Here is a 19,382-nt window from a genome sequence, read left to right as displayed (position 1 = left end):
TGTGCCACTGAGACCCGTTAAAACCACATGCACAGCAGCGTGTGAGTACCGCACCTTGGTTCTGGTTGAAGTGTGGTCCTCCGTTGAGCTGGCTCTGGTTGTGTGCCATGTTGGGCTGTCCCGTGACGGAGGAGGGACGGCGATAGGGCAGCGAGCCCCCTACAGGAGGGTTCTGGGACTGCTGCTGCTGCGGCCTGTTCATGCTGTAGAACTGTGGAGCACCTGGGGAGGGACGTTGGCAAACACCGGGGGGCGCCACAGAGTCATTTTGATTTAACAAAGGTCTCATGTGAGGGGTGAGGTTGGTGGTTTTATTGATTAATGGTGTCCTGGAGTAATGGTTCTCAACTGGGGAGTTTTAGAGATCTGCTGGCTTTAATCACAAACATATTTAGACCTGGGACACCAGGTGAAAACGATCCTTAAAAAAGGCAGGGTGAGTCATATTTTTTGTTTAAAATAAGTGTTTTGTTAAAAAGGTTAAAGCACTATATTCTGATAGTAACCTAATCATTATAGTGTGTATGTTCAGTAAAAGGGGTCTCCCCATTCCTCTAATAAACAGAAAATACTTCAGGCGTTCAGGTGTGTTGCCAATCTCAGCCCATCACGACAGAGTACCCGTTTCAGTTTCAATTTTAGTCTTCCAGTTCCAAATTAGTTTGGTAATTTCTTTTCATCACTTCCACTTGTTTTAATCTGTATCCTGTTTGAGTTCTTTCTCCTAACTGGATACAATTGGTATTCATCAGGTCAATTCTTTTGTCAGATCCTGTATCTAAACTCAGCAAAAAAACAAAGTAAACTTGACTTCGGTTCAATATATCTCTAATACCAAATTGTATTGTGTTTTATATCATTTTTATCGTTGATTCGTCACCTTTACAACGAGGTACAGTTTGTAAGCATTCGTGGAATGAGTAACACAGCCAAATGTGTGGGTAGCGCCGACCCAAAATATTTAGCCGTGTAGCTCATGCCTCGAATGCCCGATGCTTACAAGCTGTAAGACACAATCCAAGTGTCTCAATAGATGTGCAAGGAGACCAAATACGACCACCCCAATTGTATTTGTTGTATTGTAAAGTTGTATTGTATTAACATAATCTACCATACATATTGGATAAAATTACATTAGTTACATAGTGCTGCAAAGGCCTTAGAAAGAAGGGAAAAAAAGTTGTATTTAATGGCAAAGCTTTTGAACTTTTATACCAACAATCCATCTAGTTTTGTGCCAACGATGCATGTGACCGTCCGGTCAGGAAATAAACCCTGGAGTCATTTGTCTCAGCTTTAGTGCTCAGACAGTTATTGTGTTTGGTTTTATTGGGCAGCACAAACCTAACAGTCACAATAATTAATGCCCTGTGGAGGGAAATATGGCCACCGATGGGACATTGTTAATGTCTGACTTTTCCGTTTCGACTGCACCGTTTCTCAACCAGTGGTCTGTGGCAAAATGACTGGTGGTCCATGGGACAATGTTTTACGTAAATGGTAAATGGGGAAAAAAAGTTTGAAATGGAATAATGACCCTTAAAGGACCACTTTACCCATTTTTTTTTTTTTTTTTTAATATTTGTTTTTGGGCTTTTATGCCTTTATTGGATAGTACAGTAGACTGACAGGAAACGGGGGGAGAGATGGGGAGAGACATGCGGCAAAGGTCATCCGGATCGGGAATCGAACCGGCGACGCCGCCAGGCATCAATGCCTATATGGTATGCGCTTAGACCAGTAGGCCACCGGGCGCCCCCACTTTACCCATTTTCAACTCAACTTACAGTAATTAGTCCTCACTAATACTCATTATAAAATGGCACCATTTCTGTCTATCCAGTCTGTAACTCATAGGACAGTGGGCAGTTCAGAAACCTGCGTACCAGTGACATCATCGGTGGCACGTTTGGTCTTTTTTTTTTTTTTTTTTATTAAGGCAAGAACAATGACTTATTTCCTCATGCAAACTTTCCAGGAAGAATAAAGGTTTTAGTTTCTATTAGCATGGAATTAGGCAGGTTTCTGAACGGTCCACAGCCCAACATTGAGATGCAGAGTGAGTACCGGTAGATGGAAATCATGCCATCTCATCAGGAGCAATAGTGAGGGACAATTACATGAATAGAAGGTTGAAAATGGCTGAACATTTTGCATTGGCTATTCAATGTTCAAAATGGCAGATGTAGCTGATAGCTCACAGCGTGTCAATTCGTGCAGCACATCTTGAAAGTGTTTGATAAATGCTGAATAATTTTGTATTACGAGAAAGTTTGCAAACTACTGATTTAAAAGGCATTTTGTAGAATTCACGTCAGGCCTTAAATGGGTAAAAACAAAGGTGAACCACTGGTTTAGAGAATTGAGCAACCAGTCACATCCAGTCTCAACGAGTCCAGTCCACTCTAATGCAGCTGACCCAGATGACTGATGGCTCTCCGTTCTAACAGGGCAGGGGAAATGAATCCACTCGCTGTCATGGGGCTAAATTAGTCCCCGATGGCTAAACAAACGACACCCAGCATTATTACTCGGTTTCCCCAGAAGCTGAGAACCACTGCCATGGGAGTAAGAACAGGGTTAAAGGAGAATTCCGGAGTAGCGTTCTATTTACCTTAAAGGTGATACACCATGAAATTTCACTTTTCCTATTTTAAAACCTTTTTTTGGGGTCCCACTAGCACCTTCTATCCTCACAAAGTCCCATTTCTGACCGTTGTGTCTTTCTCTGGTTTTGAGAAGGCGAAGGTTAAAAGTATCTCACGGGTTCTCAAAACAGGCTGTCCAGATTTGCTGCCGATTGTGACGTCATCTGCCGATTGTGACGTCATCATAAAAATTCAAAAAAATAAAAAATTCAAAAAAAAACTTTTTTCAAAAAAACTTTTTTTTCAAAAAGATTTTTTTGGGGGGGGTGGCGCAGTTCAGGCCAAAGGTGGTACTGCAGCTGAAATGCTCTGAGAGCCATTCAAAAATGAGAGAGGCTCTCTATTCAGGAGTGGTAATTTAGCCTCAAACCTTTTGAAAAACGTTTTTGGGACATAAACAATATGACATAAATACTTTTTAAATCCATGGTGTATCACCTTTAATCTGACGTTATATCCCAAGACGAGTGCTAGAGCGTTTTTTGTTTTTGTTTTAGTCCACCTCAGCTCCAATCGCTTTTTTTTCCCGTAAATTAAAGCCCTGCCTCGTCATACAAGACTGTCGCACAAAACTAGTGAAAATAGCAGATCTACAAGGATTTTAGTATGTACCAACTACCCCAAGAAATAAATGCATAAAAAAAAATAAAAAAAAAATAAAAACATCAAATTGAACAGTGGTTCTCAAAGTGTGGTCCAGGGTCCCTCAGGGTAGATTTAGGTGTCCCAAATGGACCCTTACAGTGGGGGTCCTTGCAAGTTTGAGAACCACTGAAAAAGTACACAAACAAATACATTACAATAATCAATAATAAAAAGCCACCAGACAGGATCATGCGACAGATAACATCGACATAGGTACAGGTAAGTGAAGTGACGTCAGGTGGGGTTTGGAGGGGCAAATGGGTGGTCCTAGGAAGGCGGCGACAGAGCCAAAGTGAAGGGCAGTCACTCAGGAATCACGGCATACATGTTAAGGCATAGAGCTGCAAAGACTGTATAATTAAACAATTCATTTTATCCTAATTCAAAATGTTATATATAGTTTAATATATTCAACAACAAAAAAAAGAATAACACTTCCACAGGGCCAGGGGAAACTTGACACCAAAACAATCCTATGGGATGATGCAACTGAACCACTGTCTGCAGCACATGCCAGTCTCCCCCTAAAGGATTATCGCTCTTGGTTGATTTCCCCCCCCAAAAGCCTTAAGCGTCTTTTAACGCCAACCGTGCGCGGATTAGGGCAATTTTTTCAAAGATTAGTGAAAAACTCTCTGAACGCTGGCAGCAGCAGAATAGACGCCAGTATTTAAACTCAAGCAGTTAATGTTTTTGAATTAACAACACAATCACTTGTACAGTAACTTGACAGTCTGCCTACTCTGCAGCACAATATTGCAGAAGTCAATTCATCCTCTTCATAAAGCGTAACACCTGAGAGGACATCTTTAGTGATGTGATTATGGGTCTGCCTATGAAGCAATTTTGGGCAACATCAAAGTGCCCGTAATAACAATATAGAATGCCCTGGAGGCGGGCATTCTTTATTATGGCTTTTATGCAGCCGCTAGATGGGACGATTGTTTACTGTCTGGAAGGTTTTCTTCAAAGCGTAAGAATAAAGAGATAGAAAATGAGAAAGACTGTCGTCTAGTTATCATAAACAATAAAGTCTAGCTATGATTTGTGGGAGCGTCAACACAGCTGTGATGTTTCTTTGACCACTACTGGTCAAACCCATGGCCCACTTCCTGAAGGTACCCAAATAAACACAGTTCTGTCCCCCTTCATCTCACCACATGATTTACCGCCAACACTGGTGCTTCAGCATGTTAAGTATAGTGACATTTGGTATGTCTCCCTTAGAATAGAGTCATACCATTGATCTTACTGATTCCCCACATGAACTGTAACACATGTACTACTAGTACACCGTATAGTAGACACACAAGCTTGTGATGTGCTGGGAGCTTGTTGATCAGCTGTTCCGCTAAGAGATTCGGTGTTTACCAAACAGTGGGTCGGGACCCATGTGGACCCAATTTCCATAGGTCACGACTCAAGTAAAAATTCCACTCTTTTCTTACATTAAAAAAATCTATATATTCAAAAATTTGAAATTTCTAAAAAAATCTATATATTTTTAAATAAGCCTTTTTTTAAAGAATGTTATCAATTTGAACAAACAAACAAATTCAAACAAAGAAACAAAGAAATTACTTGAATTTCAAAAAAAGTAATAATTAAGAGAGTGAAAATTGACGATTTACAAGCTTGCAATGCGGCACAACGTGACGCAACGCAGCGCGTTGCGAGCTTGTAGATCTGCCATTTTCACTAGTTTGTGTGTCCCGGGCAAACTCTTTTGGGTCACGAGCTAAAAAGTATGGCAACCGCAGGTGCAGAGGGACCATGCCAAGTATAGACTCCTGAGGGACGCCCGTCAATGAATGAAGCATAGAATTTAAGTGGTCAAGGAAACGAGTTAAGGGAAGACATATGTTGGTTGGAGGAGGGGTCGGATCCTTGAAGGTGAAGGAGAGTTGGGATGGGAATGAAAGGCGGGACCTCATGCCAGGTGGGATGGGACGGGACGGGACGGTGCATGCAGGCAGGCGACACTCACCTTGTGTGGGCGTGCCAAAAGTAGCGGGGCCTGAGCTAGTGGGAGGAGCCACTGAGGCGGGGGGGAGCTGGGGAGGGGGAGGGGGCAGTGGGGGGACCTCTACGGGGGTGCTGGGGGCCTGCTGCGGGGGGCCGTCTAGGGCGGTGGTGGGGGCACCGGGGGTGGTGGCGGAGGGGGGCTTAGCATTGTTGTTGTTTGGGGGGGCGGGGGCTGTACCTGAGAGACGTCGGAATGCAGAGGGGTTACGGGAAGAGGGAGGAAGGAAGGAAGGAAGTGAACAAGGGGGAAGGGGGTAAAGACAGGATTAACATTAGGGAGGAAGACTCCAGTGAAGAGTGATTAGTTACATTCTACGCCAGGGGTCTTCAACGTTTTCAGGCCAAGGACCCCTTGGTTGAGAGAGAGAGATGAAGCAGGGGACCCCCACCAACCTTTTCAGAGATTCCATGTTTTAGTTTCATTGTTTGACAGCACAATCTTCAGTGTATTTTGGATTCATGTCAATTTGTGTTTTCAGATATTTAACCACTTGAACTGTCAATACTTAATAAAGTTGACCTTTCACTCTGTACTTAAGCTGCTCTTTTTCCCCCTCTACACCAAACCTCTTTGCCAAAAATAGCCGATCTACAAGCTCACAACGCCGTTGTGAGCTTGTAGATCTGCAATTTTTTGGCAAAAGTTCTCAGAATAAGGACACTAGGGTTCAAATTGTTAATATAACTGGGACTTGGAGGACCCCTTGTAGTAACTCTGAGGACCCCCTAGGGGTCCCGGAACCCCTGTTGAAGACCCCTGTTCTACACGGGAGAGAAGAGTCTCACACACACACACACAGGGCAGGCCTTTTTACCTGGGAGGAAGGTAGGCGGGGCCGGGGTCGGCACAGCGATGGGCACGCCCACGCTGCCACTACCGCTGTTCTCTCTGCTGCTGCTGCGACTGCTGCTGGGGTGACTGCCTCCACTGCTGCCGCTGCTGTCAGTGGGCAGGCAGGCACGCAGGCACACGCACACGCACGCACACACACACAGGGGCGTCACAAGGGGTAGGAAAGTGGGAGTGAGTTACCAGGGCCCAAGGTGGAGGGGCCCTAGTAACTTTAGCTATTGAAAAATAGCAGATATACAAGCTCACAGCGCGGCACCGAGTGCCGCGCTGCGAGCTTGTAGATCTGCTATTTTTTAAAAGTCGTGAAAATGTGCGCAAATCTTTGAATATATGTATTTTTTAAGTGAACATTTGTAACTCAAATTTTCCTTCTGGGGGGTCGCTGGAACTAAATATTTTGAGATGGGGGGGTCCTTCACATGAAAAAGTTTGAGCATCACTGACATGGAAACATAGGTTTCTTGGCACACATTTTCACGATTTTTCAAAAATAGCAGATCTACAAGCTCGCAGCGCGGCACTCGGTGCCGCGCTGTGAGCTTGTATATCTGCTATTTTTCAATAGTTAACATTCATGGGGGGCCCGCAGTGAATCCTTGTACCCAGGGCCCAGAATTTGGTGTGACGCCCCTGCACGCACGTCAGACTGCACATATACACGCACGCGCTCTCCTACACTCTCCTGGCGCTAGCAATGGCAATTTGTTATCACTGTTGCAGTAGAGCTGGTCTGTGGGCTGTACTGCAATGGAGTTGTTTTGCAAAACTCTTTGCTAATCAAACATAAAAAAAAGCAATAGGCTCCGTGCATAACTGTAGTCCCAGGTTTCCAGAAGGTGGCATACCCATTTCCTGTTCCGGTTTATTTTCTCATAGCTTCATTTGATTGGCCAATCAAACGAAGCTATGGCACATTTAACAGGAACCCCGAGACTACTGTCATGCACAGAGCCTATTATGTCATCATAATTGCTGTTATTTCATGTAACAAAAGCCTCAGATATAATGCATTCTGTAAAAAACTATGTTTAAGTCTCAGAGGCTTTACCTATGTGGGCAATGACTATAAATATAAGATACCGAAAAAATCATCAAAAACTTTGTATTTACAAATTGAGCAGGAACCAGGCCAGAGCAGTCAGTACATCACATTGCAGTTCAGTCCATCTGGTCAGTGTTTAAAGCCCCATTCATTACAAGACTTGCTACGAATCCCCAAAATGGCCCCCTCAAGATCACTGCATGGATTCACATGAGGCGCTATGCCTTTGAAATGACTATGTACAGCAATAAAAAAGAGGAGACGGAAGCCTCACAGGGACAAGACAGTGAGCTCTTGACAGGTGACACATTAGTGACATATGACAAAAAGACATTAAGAAGTATATAAAATTATATAAAAATACCACATCATGAGAGCTGGTGGCACAGAGACACACATACAGTAGCAGACTTTTGAACAGACAGAAGAGAAGGAACGGGTGAAGAGATGATGATAAAGATGAAGATGATAGGTGGAAGAAAGAAAGAAAAAAAAAAGACAGCATGCTGAGAAGAAAATCAATCTTATCTTGGTTTTGGGAGCCTTTTAACATCTGATGGACGTGTTCAGTCTTTATTCGTTGCGTTTTTCCTTCAAAAAGGTGGGGCAGGTGGGTGCGAAGATGGAACACGGCAAAAAGAAAAAACAGGACATCCTTGCGCAGCTGGATATCTAAGAATATCTTCTCGGGTTCAGAGGGCTTGCTAAGGTAGCTCAGTCAGTCGAGTGCACGCCTTTGAACCATAAGGTTCTGGGTTCGATCCTGGGCACTGCCAACTCAGCATAATGAATAGCTCCAATTACTGGGAGTTGTCAGTAGGTGCGGCGATCCACCTTAGCCATCCATCTCCCAGGGTCTAGCTAGCACATCGTAAGAGGGACAGACACCCTAGTTGCACAGCCAATAGCGACAATACGCTTCCTAGTTACTTAATTACTTTGAGAGGGCAATGGGTATTTGGTCACACCTCATTGTGAGGAGACATGGAAGTGGACAGGCCTTGGATGTTTAAAGACCATTACACTGGAAACCTGGAACTGGTCATTCTAAACACAGCTCTCTACCGTGGCCTCATTACTGTCTGTGCCGCTGAGGAGCATGCTTGGTAATGGAGGAACATCTGTTGTTATCCGGGGGACTTTTGGAACGTCTTCTAACTAAAGCAAAAGCTGCTTGGTCGTTTGGTCAAATGAGTCTCGATACTCTTATGTTTGGAGAACGGCTATTTTGGGGCTCGGGGACACCAGCCTACGATACCATCCTACTGCAATTCTGGTTTAATCGGTCTTAGCAAGAGACAATTACATTATTTTGACTTGACAGTCATACAACACGGCGGCATGTTCCTCATCGTAACCCCTTTCAACTACTCTCCACACTAAATTCCATTACGGGAAGAAAAAACTGTAAAAAGGCTTGGTTTAACGGGTTTAACCTTTTGAGCTGCGCGTCCGTCCAATCAAAGAATGGTTTAGTTCAGCCAGTGTGAATTGGTGAGTCACTGTTAGGTTTCATTTCATTTTAAGAGAACAGAGGAGGAATAGGGGAGGTAAGGAAGAGGGACAGGACAGGAGAAGGGGGCGTGTTTTCAGAAGGTATAGAGAGAGGCATGCTGGGTAAGGGAAGTCAAGGTTCTGTTTGGGTTTGTTTTTCTTTTGGAGGGAGGGGGTACCTGTACGTGCGGTTCCTCTGATTAACAGACGCAGTGCGTGCAGGGCTCTGCTGGGGGGGCGCCATGTTGTTGCGCGTCGGGCTTGAGACGTAGTCATTAGGGACAACGGGCGGACGCACTGGCTCGAGCGTCCGATAGGGGGAGTGGCGCCTGCGAGAGGGGGGTGGGGTGGGGGGGTTCAGGACAGGAGTCGGGGAACATCCACAGAGGAGAAGTGTGGAGGAGGGTGGGGGTAGAGGTGGGGGAGGGGGGGAGAGCGAGAAACAAACAGGTGCAAACTTAAAAACGGGAACGACACGTGACACGGGGTTGGGGCACAGAGGGTCGTTATGGGAGGGGAGTTGGGGCGGGTCCACAGGTGTTTGTTGGGGTTCACGTCTGAACCTGCTGGTGAATTCTTGTAGGGGCGTCACAAGGGGGGGAAATGTGGGACTGAGTTACTAGGGCCCAAGGTGGAGGGGCCTTCATTATTTAATGCTTTAACTATTGAAAAATAGCTGATATACAAGCTCAGATCTGCTATTTTTGAAAATGTGTGATCTTTGAATAAATGTTTTGAGATGGGGCTCTGTGGTCAAATACACATCATTTTGGGAGTCCTTCACATGAAAAGGTTTGAGCACCACTGACATAGAAACATAGGATTTTCAAAAATCCTTAGGATTTGAAATATTCAAAGAATTTGCACGATTTTTCAAAGATAGCAGATCTACAAGCTGGCAGTGAGCTTGTATATCTGGTATTTTTCAATAGTTAAAGCTCAACATAATAAGTAATAATGCGTCCCCAGTCTAAATGGGAAGAACATTCATGGGGGGCCCGCAGTGAATCCTTTGAATTTGGTGAGACACCCCTGAATGCTTGCACATCTTCATTTCTATTTTACCTTTGTTTATCTTGTCCCGGCTTTCCTGGAACCTCCAACGTGTCGCTTACAAATCACTAGCAGAATTGTCTGTGGTATCGCTACGTTAGTGAAGATATCCTAAGTTATGTCACCTTTATTTTTATCCAAGCATCGCTAGGTTAGGATAGTGAACTCATTAAAATCTCTTCAATTCCACCTATTCAAACAAGTGTTAGTTTAACCACAAGAGTTAGTTTAACCACATGAACCCTAGTGTCCCATTTTTGGTCGTAATAGGCAAACATCCTGAGGAAATAGCCGATCTACAAGCTCAGATCACAACTCGTTGTGAGCTTGTAGAGCGGCTATTTTCGGTGAAGAGATTTGGGCAAAAGGAGGGGGCCCCCGAGTAAAGGATTCAAGTGGTTAAGAGCATGATTTTGCATTTTATACTATCATCAAAAGCTTGAAAAGAAGAAAAAAAAATATATTTTTGTGCCTCTAAGGCTGATGAAGATTAAATTATCATGCAAGGTTCCAACTCATTAACATTATGGGATGACCCAACTCTGTTGCTATGGCAAAACGTTGCTATGGGAAACATGGGGCAGCCAGCAGTGACTGGGACACACGTTATACAAGTGAAAGATAAATTAAAATGGACAAACTGGGAAGGAGAAGCTTAACAAATTAAATAATGAACTACAAACAACAACAAAACAAAAAGATGCCTGCCCGTAAACTATGGGCCGCGGCACATAGTGAGTCATGGAAGGTCTGAGCTGTGGAAGACCAACATGCATCTTGAAGGGACACACACGCACACAGTCACACACGCTTCTGAAGGTCAGGAAGCTTAGGGTAGACACACACCGACATTTCTTGCCACTTTCTTTTTGACACACACACAGTCACACACACACATACAGAGGACAGATACAACTTCAAGCCCAGTTAGGTCCCAGGAGTGACACAGAACACAGTGTTATGGGCGGGCTGGACAGACACACACGGACAAACACACACACACACACACACACACACACACGGACACACACACACACGGACACAAGACAGCTAGGACAGTAAACAACAGTGAACACACATCAATTACCTTTCCTATTCATCACTAATGAGCTCTTTGCAGACAATGTCCAACATTCCATTCTATATGTTCTACAGACATCTGTACACATACATATACATATTTGAGTTATGTTTTAAATTATAATTAAGAAAATGTCTCTTCAAATGGATTACCGGTATCAAAGAAGTAGAAGAACCACATATAACCATCACTTAAACGTCTTCTATTGTACCTCTCTAATGTTCTGTATGGTAAAATTGTGAACGTGGCTGTTGTGTTTCCTGCAGTGTTACTTAAAAAGAAAGTAAGAAAATAACTTTTCATTCAATGACCAGAGTGACAGTTAGACATTGTTTTTACTATTCTACTAAGTAGACAAGCTTACCAGTGAGTCTAAACAAGTCACACTCCGCGAGACGTTCTGAAAGCATGGCAGACCAACCAATGTCGACTTCAGAAGAAGAAGAACGCTGTGTTCTTTATAATAACTGTATTGGATCTTCGAGCATCTGAGATCAACAGGTCTAACTACACACAGCGTCGGCTGGTTGGCAATTTCCCACGCTGATTACTACTATCAAAAAAAGGTCACAGAAAAGCCAGTGTCCTTTGTGATAGCAGTTGTCCTCTGCCCTGGCATGAGATAAACATGCCAGTGAAAGGTTGAGGAAGGGGACAGCGTGGCACTGGTGGCAACCCTGGTGGCATTTTGAGTGACACACCCCGCTCGTCACTTACAACACGTCAGGCGTAAGTGCAGAGTAAAGCCCGATCTATACTTCCGTTGCAGTGTGACGTATCGCAAGCTAGTAGATCTGCTATTTTGGGCAAGTGACACCGCAGGCAACAACGTTTAAGTCAAGCCGAGTGTTTCTTAATGAGCCATCAATCGATTCTCTTTCGGCTTGCATCAAAGGAGCTAACATAGTATACTTCAACTTCCCATTCATCTATTCTGTATCACAATTCCTTCTAAATGTGGAGTCTGCATGTTCACCCCTTGGTTGTGTGTGTTTTCTACCACACCAAAACAGACCCAGATGAAAGGACATGCCACCTCAAGGACATGGTATGTACTGTCTGTACAGAACAGCGTATAAAACGTGAGCCATATGGGGTAAATGTTTACATTCTCAGGGTTAAATTTAACACAACAAACCCCACAATCTAGCACTGCAACAGAGTCATTGGAACTCAACATATACATTATGACAAACTGTTGCTAGTTGCTAGGCATCTTGTTTTGTTTGAACTTGCCTCTGAATTCAAACACAACGTATGATGAGACATCAGGTCTCATTTCAGACTACATCTATTTGCGTTGAGATCTCAGAAGAACGTTTAAACATGCGTTGTGCATTGATGTTTCTCCCTGCACGCTGAACACACGGCAGCACAGCATGGATCTGGAATCCTGGCCAGTCTTCCTCGCTTTGTTTAGATCAAACAATACAGATCAAACAATGCAGAGAAAGAAAAAAAACCATTCACACCAGTAATTCCCCCACTGTGATTAAAAAAAACTGAGCATCTTTTAACAGCTGTGATCAAAATGCGGAGCATCTTTAATTAACCACTTAAACCCCACCATTCCACGTTCTAGGGGGGAACATTGGCCAAAAATAATAGATCTACAATGTGAGCTTGTAGATCTGTTAGATCAGCTAAGAGATTTGGTGTACACTGTACACAGAAGGAAAAAAACGGATTAAAACAAACTGTACAGTTGCAACAGTTCCAGTCTGTTTAACTAAGACTAGAGGGTTTAAGTGGTTGAAACAGCTGGGATCAAAATGCAGAACATCTTTAAACAGGCTGCGATACAGCTGTGATCAAAACTAACAGGGCATCCATCGTTAAACAGCCCCGAGGACACCCTCTAAATAAACAAAGAGCCAATGATGACACCCAGAGAAACCAACTGCTCGCCGTCACCGCCTCAAAGCCACAAACACACGGCAGATACGTTAACGGTGCAGACGACGGCGTCGTTCTGTCGCAGCTTCTCAGTTTTAACAGTGTGAGGATGGCGGGGTCGGGTCCCCCACCGCGGTCGTACGTACCCTAGGGTCCCCTTCCCTGTCATGGGGGGGCTGGGGGGCTTCTGTGTGGGGGGGTTGGTACGAGGCAGGCCACCGGCACCGGCCTTCATGTTCTGAGCACTGGCCTGTGAGGAGGAGGAGGAAAGCCAGGGATGAGAAGTGGGTGACGATATTGAACATGGACTGAGAAAAATGAAATGCATCAAGATACCAGTGTGTTTTTTAAACCAGGTAAAGCCTGAGCTATAATCAGCAACGTGCATCGAAAATAGCTTGTAGCTCGGCTATTTTCGGTGCGCGACTAACAATCTGGCATAAGAAGCAAACAAGGTTCTAGGGATGGGACGATTAGCGATATTATCGTTTATCGCGATAAAAAACACTCACGATAATCGTATTGTGTAGATTTAATATATTGCGATATCATCCTCCGTCATGCACTGGGATCAATTCACCTTTTATTTGCCATCTACAAGCGATCTACAAGCTCACAACGCGCCGCGTTGCGACGCGTTGCGACGCGTTGTGAGCTTGTAGATCTGCTATTTTTTGGCAAATGCTCCACCCCAGAATAATGGATTTTGATTATCGTGATAATATCATAATTCATGATTTATTTTGTCACAATAATCGTGATATGACATTTTCATATCGTCCCATCCCTACAAGGTTCTTAACTTCTTAACACAGCAGTCAAGAGAGCTTTAAAAAAAATGCTGCAACCACAACAGTTCTTCACACAGCATCAAAACAAAAACAAAGGGAACCTCATAGCAACTGTGCTCTGCTAGGACAAACACTGGAGATACTTACCTTAAACCTTAGCAACCACTGAGGTTGAGTTTATAGGTAAATTAGGCAAGCGGAAAGAGAGAGAGAAAGAGAGGGAATCAGAGGATTAGTGAGTGAACAGGTAGAGAAACAAACTGCACATGAAATGTGATCAACAGCCCGACACGCCTATGAGACTGGAGGGACAATAGCTAGGGCTGTCACGATTACAAATCGTAAGTTGACGATTAAATGTCACACAAATAATTGGTTCGATTAACGATTTGAACGTTTTGAGTTTACCGTCATTTTTGGAAAATGCTTGAAAGAGTAGGAAGATTTTTCAACACAAGACGATTATGAAATATAATTATCTCAAATAATTGCGATTAGGAGATTATATAATAATTGTGACAGCCCTAACAATAGCCGTCCGCTAAGATCGAACACACTGCTGTGCTCTGACAGACATCGGTTATACTTTGTTCAGTAAAAGAAATAATAAAAATCAAACCTTGGTTCGAAGTGGAGCCGTGAAATTGAGCACTTCCAGATCTATGTTTTTGATTCTATGTGTTCCCCCCTGTGTGTGTGTGTGCGTGTGTGTGCCTGGCCTGAAAACAGCGCCCCTCCCTTAACATGTGTGGTCATAAAAGGTACTGTTCGAACTCAACGGGACAGTTCTCACTGGTGAGACAGGACACACATTGCCACTCAGAGGGAGACCATGGGCTCCGCCCACGGCTCCAATAACTTCATTCTTCCAAATCAGGTATAGGGGAAACCTTGGATACCGTAATATCCCCATTTCACTTCAATTTTAGGAATGGACAGGAACCTTCAAATAACACTGAGTTACATGCCAAAGCTGACACAGCCATTCTGAATGATACAGTCAGCGGTTAAGAGCTAGAGACATCAGGCAGGCATTTTGTAAGTAAAGCACAATTAAACTTTGGTAGACGTTTGGGTTTTGTAGTTACCTTGCCATGATGTCACTCCTAATATTGGCAAGATAATATTTAGATACTTGTGCCGTAGATTAAAAATGTATAATCCAAAATATTCTCCCTATTAATTTATATAACATGGCGAAACAAACACGTCTCAAAGTCACACTTTTAAACACACCAACTAACAAAGCGGATTCTGCCAATGTATTAGAAAACCAGACTCTGCGTTTTTCATCTGTTTACAATGACTGCCAACAGGTACTATCGTTTCTTACACTCGCAACAAACACAGTGAGTCACGTAAGCATACTTACCGCAAACTCTTCCGAATTCAAATCGTAAAATAAACACAAGTTAACCTTTTCATATCTAGAAAACACAGGTTTTGTTACATATGGTCACAATCTGTGTTCGTTTGTGAGCTACAGCAGTGGTTCTCCACCTTTTCAGGCCGCGACCCCCAAAATAATCATATTTTAACTGGGGACCCCCCCACCCTGACGAGCACTAAGGGATGAGGCATTAACACGGTTCTATTGTGAAAATAGCCGATCTACATGCTCACAACGCCTCATGTTGTAGATCGGCTATTTTCACAATTTCTGCCTCTAATATTTAACAATTTGGTTTAATTTGTAATTTTAGAGGTATTAAAAAGTCCTTAAATTGTCACTTTAGAAATGTGCAGATATCCTCTATACACTTCAACTTTATGTTGGTTTGTTTACTGTTGACTGAGAAAACAATGTTGCACATTAAGTTAATCATCTGGGGAAGGGGTCCCGACCCACAGGTTGAGAACCACTGAGCTACAGTAGTGTGACTTTGAGACCTTGTCTCGTACGGTGGACCAGCAGGGCGGAGCCTACCTTTACGCCGTGACCCATGTCGTCCAATAGGCTGTAGTCGATGGGCTTGCGGATGTAGCGCACAGGCCTCTCGGGATTGGCCGGGGCGATGATCTTGTGCGTGCGCGAGGTGTTCTTATTGGTGGTGAGGATGCCAATCTCCCGCCTGGCCACCTTCTCTTTGTGGATGTCCACCGTCTGAGGAGATGGAAGAGGTAGAGGAGGAGGGGGTTTTAACCTTTTGTAAACTCCTTTCTATGTGGGATGTGGATATGTCATAATGCAGGGGTCTTTCAGGCCAAGGACCCCTTAGTTGGGAGAGAGATGAAGCAGGGACCCCCACAACCCTTTCATAGATTCCATATTTAACCACTTGAACCGTCAATACCGTCTTGACCTTTCACTGTGTACTTAGTCTGCTAATTTTGCTAGCAGACTAAGTACACTGCTAATTTTCTCCTCTACACCAAGCTCTTAAAATAGTCGATCTACAAGCTCACAACGCCTCGCAGCGGGGGCGTTGTGAGCTTGTAGATGTGCTATAGTTCTGGCTAATGTTCTCAGAATATGGACACTAGGGTTCAAGTGGTTAATATAAAATAGGAGAAGAAAAATAAACTTTCTATCACTCAAAGATTTGGAGGAACCCCTGTAGAAACTCTGAGGACCCCCTAGGGGTCCCGGACCCCCTGTTGAAGACCCTTGTCATAATGGATATGTGCATATATTATTGCCTTTATATTGTTTTTATTTTGATGCATATTGCATATTGTTTAGTCCGGTCGATCACGATCGACATGTCAATCTTCAAAGCCGTCACAGTCGACGGGAGAGGAGGCAACGGACGGCTTGAAAAGGTTGGCCATCACTGGTTTAGACTGATGCTAGGTTCTTAGTTTACCTACTGTATGATCCTAGTTTACTGAGGCACTACACTGTTTTTCTCAACCAACTCAGTGGCCTTGTGATTAGAGTGTCCGCCCTGAGACTGAGAGGTCGGGGTTAGGGCTGTCACGATTATGACATTTTACATGACTATTAATTGTCACTCAAATAATTGCGATTAACGATTTAATTGTGTTTTTGTCGTTGACAATTACATTTCTGTTTGGCTTTTAGGCTTTGAAGTTGCACATGGCAGATATGACACATCTGCTGTTTTCAAAATGTTTGACATTTTTTTAAAACATGAACATTTTTCTACATGGAAACAATTATGACTATTATGAAAAATAATCGCGATTATGTCAAATAATCACGATTAGAGGTTTATGTAATAATTGTGACAGCCCTAGTCGGAGTTCAATCCCTCGGCCGGGTCACAGCAAAGACTGCTTGGCATCAAGGGTTGGATTGAAGTCCCTCTGACATACTAGTGTCATGTCCAGGGGGTTTACGTGTACATCAAGCTGCTAAGGAAACGGGAGATAGGATCCTGCCCTATAGGCCTCAGAGCTCGGCAAGGCTTACTTACACGGTCTCTCTGCATTTGATGTACAGTATGTGTAAATTATGTCGTTATAAGTGGAATTCTTAAAAAATGAAAAACATTCGAAATGCCCAAAAAAAGAGAATGCGTTGAGAGAGAGAGAATTCTTTCCTTGTACATTCAGTCTCATGTCTAACATATGATAGGGATCACAAGCAAATGAAGGGTTGTGGTGATGCAGCTCTATACTCACAGACTGCATTCTCCTTCACCCCTGTGGTTTTACAACCTGTTCACGTTTAATTGCACAAACCCAAGAGGACACAGTCTACCAAATGCGTGAATTGAAAATGAAACCGTAAATTGATATTGTGGTTGATATTGTGGGGAAGACTATTGGTGCTTTCAAAAACCATTTACATCGAGATCTCTGATGAATAAATCATCAGTAATGCCTATAGAATAATTAAGCGGTTAAAGGCAAACTATAAAACATCTATGACTTGAAAACGAGGAAAATGCAACACCAAATTCACCATATTACGATTACAAAACCACAAACATCGTCTTCACCAGCCCCTGTGTGTGTGCAATGTGCATGTGTGTGTGTGTGTGTGTGTGTGTGTGTGTGTGTGTAGGGCTGTCACAATATGACATTTTACATGACGATTAATTGTCACACAAATAATTGTGTTTTTGTCGTTGACAATTACATTTCTGTTTCGATTGTAGAATTTGAAGTTGCAGATTGAACATGGCAGATATGACACATAACCTAAATATACAAAGAAATTACTGACATATTTGACAACTTTATACTTAAAAAAAAGAAACATTGATAGTGGAAATAGCCGATCTACAAGCTCACAACACGTCGCATCACGACTCGTTGTGAGCTTGTAGATCTGCTATTTCCACCATTTTTGAAAACGTTATGAACATTTTTCAACATGGAAACGATTATGACAAAATAATTGCGATTATGTCAAATAACAACGATTATTTAATACAAGGTTCCCACACATTTTTACCAATTAATTTCCAAAACCTTTCTAAAACTTTTCCAGAATATTTAACCCAATTTCCAGGACTATATAACAATAATTCAGCTCAATAACAAGTCGCTTACTCCTATGCGCAATGCCCAAAGACAGGTAGTGTATGCCAGTGGTTCTCAACCTTTTCAGGCTGTGACTCCCAAAATAATCATTTTAACTGGGGACCTGGCACCCTGACGAGCACTAAGAGTTGAGGAATTTTGTATAACACGTTTCTATTGTGAAAATAGCAGATCTACATGCTCGTTGTGAGCATGTAGATCGGCTATTTTCACAATTTCTGCCTTTAATATTTGACAATTTGGCCAATGTTTAATTTGTCATTTCAGAGGTATTATCAAAATCAATAACCAAAGACAATGCATAGCTATTTTTTCCAGGACCTTCCAGGACCCTTGATCAATTCCAAAACGTTTCCAGTACTGGAAATATATTTGTCTAATTTCCAAATATTTCCAGGAATTTCATGACCGTGGGAACCCTGTTAACTCATTTGCTGCCATTTAACAATACCTTCGTACTCCAATCCTGCCATAAGTCTCCATAGACTTCCATGTAATTCAATGTGCACGGATCATGCACACCCATGCCTAGATCATGCACCACTTGTGTGCAGATTGCTCACAGCTTTCAAACAAAAAAGTCAGAATGGAAATCCGTTCAGGCATTCATGAGTTAACAGCCACTATGTTTTCCTAATATGTAAACAAAAATGGCTGCCATGCTTGAAAGATGGGGTTGCTATGGGGGTTAAACATGCGATTTCGCAATCGCAATCATGCCTACTATAGTTTTTGGGGTCAAATTATTTTTTTTCGGTTTTGGCAGCAAATGAGTTAATACATTGTGACAGGCCTACCTGTGAGATGTGGTTGATGGAGGACTCCATGCGGCGGAGCTGGGAGGCCTGGATGTCCAGCATCTGGAGGACATTGTTGGCCAGTGTGTTGATCAGGTAGGCCACGCTGGCCAGGGACTGGGTGGTGTAGTTCTTGGTCTCCTCCAGCGCCCTGTGCTTATCTGGTGACTGCAACACAAGGGACAGAACGGGAATATTAAAACCCCTTGCCACCTAGAAGAGTCCCTATTTAGGGCCAATTGCCGGGTTTCCCAAAGCGATTTTAGCCCATCCTAAGCCCATCGTAGCTCACGATGGTCGTAGAGACCAAGCACCGATCGTCATGTTCCCGTGTTTGCATGGGTTCGGGCAGAGCAACTTATTTAGCCCCCTACAACTACACCAACATTCAGATTTCACAAACAAACTGCTTAATAATACGGTACGGCTTTCTATAATTACTAGGGGTGTAACGATACATTTTAATAGCGATTCGATACATATCACGATACATGGTTGACGATACGATACATGGACGATATTGGTTCATTCATGGCGATACGATACGATTCGATTCAATGATTTAAAATCGATATAGTAACTATTTAGCAAAGAAATTAAAT

The 19,382-nt window shown here is 43.2% G+C and overlaps 1 protein-coding gene across 2 annotated transcripts in view; it reads right to left on the bottom strand.

The window, feature by feature from the left end:
- abi2b (abl-interactor 2b) overlaps positions 1-19,382 on the bottom strand; it is a 36,252-nt gene that overhangs the window by 4,755 nt on the left and 12,115 nt on the right. For both annotated transcript variants that reach the window (XM_080720227.1, XM_080720226.1), the window contains exons 2-7: positions 18,781-18,948; positions 15,456-15,632; positions 12,884-12,987; positions 8,887-9,036; positions 6,134-6,258; positions 55-222 (exon numbers count right to left, since the gene is read on the bottom strand). In XM_080720227.1, coding sequence (XP_080576353.1) covers positions 55-222; positions 6,134-6,258; positions 8,887-9,036; positions 12,884-12,987; positions 15,456-15,632; positions 18,781-18,948 — 892 coding nt within the window. The remainder of the gene's footprint in view (positions 1-54; positions 223-6,133; positions 6,259-8,886; positions 9,037-12,883; positions 12,988-15,455; positions 15,633-18,780; positions 18,949-19,382) is intronic.

Source organism: Nannobrachium achirus, assembly GCF_963921795.1.
Source record: "Nannobrachium achirus genome assembly, chromosome: 24".
NCBI classification, from domain to species: domain Eukaryota; kingdom Metazoa; phylum Chordata; class Actinopteri; order Myctophiformes; family Myctophidae; genus Nannobrachium; species Nannobrachium achirus.
The sequence above is the reverse complement of the archived record's forward strand: the minus strand, read 5'-3'. Positions and strand labels throughout refer to the sequence as shown.